We start from the raw sequence: 6018 nt of genomic DNA, 5'->3' as shown, positions 1-6018 counted from the left end.
ACAGCCCCTGTCGTTTTATTAATTAGTACTTTAACGAAACATCCCTAAAAGTCAACACAGCCTAGTTTTTAACTTGGCATTTTCATAATTTTTCATTTCTAAACAAGTCGATCTCATGGCAAATTGTATACTAAGAGTACGTGCTGCACTGGTGGCTAGTCACAGCTGGGGCCGAGTCCATCCCTTGTTAGCCAGTAGTTTCATCGATTTGAATTTGCATGGTAAATGACTCATGCAAGAGGCTATAGGGTAGTCAAATCAATATAACACCTTTTATTAGTAGCTTTATAAAAATTAAAGCTAAATGACACTTCAATATCCTGTTGTTTCATCACATTTACACTTAAATACCTTAAATTGTAAAAAAAGTAACATTTTGATATCCTAAGTTGTAAAAGAGTTTCACTATAATAATCTAAGTTGTAAACAATTGGCACTTAATTAAATATCCTATTGTTTCACCACCTATACACTAAAATATTCTAAATTGTAAAAAATAACACTTTAATATTCTAAGTTATAAGAAAGTGAAGCTTCAGTACCCCAAGGGCCAAGGTGTGAGAAAATAGCACTTTCATAACTTTTGTTAGTTGTTAGAGCATCTCCAAGGGATCCCTTGGATATCCCTTAATTTAGGGGGAACTTTAAGGGAGGGGTTGGTTCTCCTCCAATGGTTCCCCCTTAAAAGTCTCCTACCCTTTAATTAATTATGTTTAGTTTTTTAATTTTATAGATTAGGATTTAATTAAATATGTGGTTTATTTATAAATGAATAAATAATTCAATATTAATAACTAACAATAACTAATTAATTAATTTAGATTAAGAAATAACCTTATATAATCATTAAATTAATTAATCATATTAAAATTTAACAAATAATTAATTTAGATAATAATTAACTATACATTAACTAAATTATATTAACAAATAATTATATTATTTTAAATTAACTATACACTAACTAAATTTAATTAACTATAAATTAACTCTAAAACAAAATATATTACTATAAAATTATAAGGGGAAGGTTAATGGACTTTAACCTTCCCCTTAATTTGAGGAGGATGTTAAGGGACATGGGGATGAAGGGGGAAATTTTCGGCCCCTTGGAGCTCATCTCCCTTAAAAACCCCCAAATTTAGCTAAGGGGTCGATTTTTCCGGCCCCTTGGAGATGCTCTTAGGACATATTTCTAGGAATATTTTCATGACAACTACCAAAAGGTACTAATGTACTAATTTTTTATAATTTAGGATATTTAAGTGTACATGTAGTGAAACAATAGAGTATTTAAGTGCCATCTAGCCTAAAATTAAGTATACATAATGAAAATATATTTACTCCGAAGGTACAATCAAAAGAGTATAGTGTTTTATCAAACACCTAAAAACTTGGTTAGGTTTGATTCTGACACAATTTTAAACTGATTTTGTTTTGGTCCAAGATATATATAGATGAACCAAAGCAACGTTAGTTTTAATGGTCAATTTCTTTTTTGTCTTAAAAATACTAGGCCAATGCTGGCCCGAGTTTTACCCAAAAACAATTTATTCAAAATGCAATCAGGATCAAATCTAACCCAATTTTGATGAGTTTTCCAAACAACTCTATACATAATCAGCCATAAAAATTAAGACCATCCTGTAATCAACAGGGGACAAGACATCAGAACATGGCCCATATAGTTTTCAATGTTTTCAAATAATAAAAGTAAAACTGATGTCAGGTCTTGACAAATAGCCAAGTACAAACTCATCTAACTATGGTCATTTGGGTTTATTGTCTTGGATTTGGTACCCTCATGTTAAGTTCATCAAGTCAAGTAATTAACTAATCCATACCAAGCATATTAGGTGAGTTATGTGTTTAATTAATCCAAATTATTCTGAACATCTACCCACTCAAACAGCCCTCAAAATAAAATCTTTGTCTTTGGACCAATCTCAACTCACATTCAAAACCTCTAAATTAAAGAGGGAACCACCGTACGTTGGAATCACGTGCAAAAAGAAAATCAATTAGGAGCATAAAAGGGCAATTTGGGCATCAAGCGCTTGTGATTCTAGCAAAACCCCCCACACTTTATTCAATTGTGGGGGCAAAGGGAGGGAAAGGGGCAATTTGGGCACAAGATCTTCATAAATTCACATGCCAAAGCTGGGTACTTTAAGTAAGAAAGATGTTTGTTGGGTTGGTTCTTGTTTATTTATTTAATGTATCATTTGAGAAGAATTCTAAAGTTCTCATGTTCTCTAAACTCTAACCTTTTGGCAGAGTACTGAAGAAAGCACTAGGCAAGGAGAGTGAGAGAAAAGTAACCCTCGTCCTTCCTCATCATCAACTTCATCATCACGATCAAAGTTTGGTGTAGACTCTTGATATAGAGAGAGGAGCACTTGATGCCATTGTATACTTAGAATCTATGTCAGAGCTCATATCAACAACTATTTTGGTTTCTTCCTCCGATAGTTGCATCCACTCCCTCTTCATTTGACTTAAGGCTTCAGAGATCTCTCATGCTTCTCTTTGTCTGGTTACCCTTGTGAGTATGCGGCTTTGTGGGTATCCTTTGTTGATTTGTTCTTCTTTCATCACCTTTCTTATCTCCATCATGATACCCTTTTCTTTGCCTACCCTTTGGTCTTGAGAACTTGGGGTCCTCACAAGCATAAAGTTGTCAAAGCCTTTGTTTCTTCTTGGAGTTCGTGATTTGTTCTTTGTGAGCAATGAAGATGGCTTGTGATCTTGAAGTTGATGTCAATGGGGAAGAGACCTTCTTTGTGGATAAGGTAAAAATTTTTCTTTTCCTTAGAATTTCTGATTAGATTTTGGGGAAATTTATGAATTGGGTTTTCATAATTTTGCCTCTGGAAGATCTTTAGGGATATGTTTTTTTTTTGTTTTGGTAGAAAAAGCTACATATTTCACTTTCAGGGAAAAGAATAATTCTCTGTTTGGTAATAGTATAAGGTTTTTTTATTTCATCTTGTGATTTTCTTTGATTATTTGCTTAAAGGTAGTTTTTTGCCCCTTTCTCAAGGATAATTGGGATGCCGTCTTTCTTCTTTAATTATTTCCCGTACCGTCTTCTAATTTGGTCAGTTTTCATTCTTCATTAGATACATGTAATGTGTTCTGCTCTTGGAGAGAATTGAAACTGTCACTATAGAGATTGAGCATATTTTCTTCTCATTTTGTCCTATACAAGAATCGGGTATGTACCCGTTTGGCAAAAAAATTATTTTGATTTTTTTTTAAATTAATGGGGAATCTGTGATTTCGTTCGCTCCATCCAGTTTGTTGAGCAGTCATCTCATCTTCCCTCCTCATAGAATTTTTGATTCAGTCCTCTGCTGCCTTATACAAGGTTTTGCCATTTTTTTCTTCTCTTTTCTCCACTCATTTATGGCCTCTCTTCATGTGAGAATTTATTGCGATTCTCATCCTTTCACCTCTCTTACAATGAATTTAAAGCTTCTTTACCAATTAGGGAGGAATCGTACTGCTCTCTTGCCTCCCCTATTCCTTTTCCTCTATTTAATGCCCATAACTACAAGTTGGGAGGAATCGTACTGCTCTCTTGCCTCCCCTATTCCTTTTCCTCTATTTAATGCCCATAACTACAAGTCACCTTCTTGTTTCCTTATCAATCTGCTAGGATTCCCCTTTCTCGTGAATTGAATGCCCCCTGTTTGGTTGGCAACAGCCAAAAGCTGTTAAAACTTCTGAAAGGGATTAGATATGGGCAAATTCATGTAAAAGTCTGACTGTAATATTTTCCTTTTTTTACAGGAAATTCTTTCTTCCTTTTGTGGTAGACTAAGTGAACTATTCAGCAAGCCTTCAGTAATGGAGACGGCAAAGACTCTGAAAGTAGTTCTCCATGAGTTACCAGGGGGGGCTGAGGCTTTTGAGCTCATAACAAGGTTTTGCTATGGCGGTGGCAGGGTTAAATTGAATCCAACTAACACTTGCATCCTTCATTGTGCTGCCCATTTCATGGATATGAACAAGGAAGGCCTAATCAAAGAGACAGAGAAATCCCTTGAAGGGATTTCATATTGGATGTGGACGGAGGTTATTCATTCTCTGAAACAATGCCAGGATTTTATTCTGATTGCTAGCTCCTCTGGTGTCTTAGACAAGGTCTTGGATTCTCTAGTAGGAAGAATTGCTACTCCAGTTGATGCTAGTCCTACTAGTTCTTCACCCGAAAGCTCAGGTTTTCGGTTCTCATTTGACACGAGAAGCACTTTCAGTGGAAAGATTGGTCATTATCGAACTTGGTGGTTCGAAGATCTCACTAGTTTAAGTCTTCAGATGGTAGAGAAAGTTGTCGAGCTTATGATTCAGCGAAAATTTGACCATGTTTCAATAGGCAGGTTTCTATTATACTATCTCAAGGTCAGTCTTGCCAATTCTACACCTGAAGAGAAGAGGAAGACTACAGAGGCTGTTGTTGATTTGCTCTATTCTCTTGACAGAAGTTCTGTGCCTTGCAAGAGCTTGTTCGGGATTCTTCGAGGTTCTTCCTCACAAAATCTTAGCAAATTGTGTAGAAATAGATTGGAGAGTATGATCGGCATGCACATTGATCAAGTCACATTGGATAATTTGCTTGTTCCAGCACCGACGGGGACTGAGAGTTTGTATGATGTGAATCTAGTCCTTCGGTTCTTGCAATTTTTCCTTGATAATGGCGGGCGAAAATCAGTAGATCGAGTGAAGAAAGTAGGGAGCTTGACTGACTTGTATTTGACTGAAGTTGCTCCAGATTCCGGCTTGAAACCCTTGAAATTTATCGCGCTAGCCTCCATTTTGCCTGATGAAGCAAGAGACTGTAACGATGCACTCTATCGAGCTATTGACATGTATCTTGAGGTATATAAAACCGTCACATATCTTTACCTATTGAAAATTTTATGTTTTTGTGCTCATTGTGGTAGCTATCTTTTTCTTAGGTACATACTAGACTCTCTGAAGAAGAGAAGATGAAGATATGTTGTTCTATTAACTACGAAAAACTCTCATCAGAAACCTGCAAGCATCTCGCCCAAAACTCAAAATTTCCATCCAGAACAGCAATTCAAGCTCTCGTCTCTCAACATTCAAAGCTCAAAAACCTTCTGAAGGATACCAACAACCTTAGGCTACTTGGCAAAGGAAGTGACAGCGATGAACAGATAATTCTCTATGCAAAGAAGCTCGATCTCTCAACAGAGAACGAGAAGCTTCGAGCAAATCTAGAGGGAATGCAATGGAAGGTTATGGAGCTTGAGAAGGTTTGTAGAAAGATGCAAGTTAAGATGGCGAAGATGGCGAAGGCCAAGCTACGGAGCAATAGGAAGTCATCTAGATCATTACCAAAACTTTGTTCTTGATTATGAAGTATTTCATAGTATAGATACTAAGTTTGTACATAGAGTTGGTATTACAAGAGGGTTCCACTATAACTACTATTGTTCTTGCCTTCTGCATGGAAGAGTAAAAAGCTGAACAAAAGTGGGGGGCTTGTGTAGATGAGTGTGGGAGATCATTGTGCTATTGGTGCTTTTGATTGTTGACAAATCTATTTGTACAGTTGTTTGAGAAATTTTGGCTCTTCTTTTGTTATTTTAGCCCATGCTGTTATCACTTTTGCTCAGTCCCGTACTTTGAAGACAATCTAATTCATGTGAACACAGTGTTAGAGTTCAAATTAGTTAGTGTATGAAATAGAGGACTTGAATTAGGACAGTTTAAAAACCCAAATGATATATTTCTACATTTTACAAGAGAGTAAAGGTAAACCCTTCTTCTTTTTTATTATAAAATTTCCCCCGTTAGTCTAATCTTACTTTATGCTTGGGATATTGAGATCACGTGACAAGTCAAATTACTGCAATACTATATTAGGTCAAGACAAATGTAGCATCATAACAACCCATGTTGAGGGAGCAGTTGACTAGTGTGGAAAACTAAATAAGAGGAAGTTTTAAGTAGGGTTCTCTGCTGAACGCAGAAAAAGGTTAAGTT

At 36.0% G+C, this 6018-nt stretch overlaps 1 protein-coding gene across 2 annotated transcripts; it reads left to right on the top strand.

Moving 5' to 3' along the window:
* Positions 2080 to 5637, top strand: LOC109833280 (BTB/POZ domain-containing protein At3g22104-like). Of its 2 annotated transcripts, XM_020400887.1 has the most exons (4): positions 2080 to 2173; positions 2278 to 2792; positions 3796 to 4884; positions 4965 to 5637. In XM_020400887.1, exons 2-4 carry the CDS (start codon positions 2730 to 2732, stop codon positions 5382 to 5384), a joined length of 1572 nt encoding a protein of 523 aa, XP_020256476.1. In that variant the 5' UTR covers positions 2080 to 2173; positions 2278 to 2729; the 3' UTR covers positions 5385 to 5637. The 2 variants fall into 2 exon arrangements, with proteins under 2 accessions (XP_020256476.1, XP_020256475.1); XM_020400886.1 differs by lacking the exon at positions 2080 to 2173 and having other exon boundaries at positions 2233 to 2792.

This window comes from Asparagus officinalis, chromosome 3 (assembly GCF_001876935.1).
Source record: "Asparagus officinalis chromosome 3, Aspof.V1, whole genome shotgun sequence".
NCBI classification, from domain to species: Eukaryota; Viridiplantae; Streptophyta; class Magnoliopsida; order Asparagales; family Asparagaceae; genus Asparagus; species Asparagus officinalis.
Note: the sequence above shows the minus strand (reverse complement) of the source record. Positions and strands in the feature narration are given on the sequence as shown.

What these genes read in the sequence shown, in the direction of transcription:
- LOC109833280 (XM_020400887.1), top strand. Translation starts at nt 2,730, where the DNA reads ATGAAGATGGCTTGTGATCTTGAAGTTGATGTCAATGGGGAAGAGACC. An exon ending in AGACCTTCTTTGTGGATAAG is followed by an intron (nt 2,793 to 3,795) that starts GTAAAAATTTTT and finishes CTTTTTTTACAG; the next exon opens with GAAATTCTTTCTTCCTTTTG. An exon ending in CTATTGACATGTATCTTGAG is followed by an intron (nt 4,885 to 4,964) that starts GTATATAAAACC and finishes TCTTTTTCTTAG; the next exon opens with GTACATACTAGACTCTCTGA.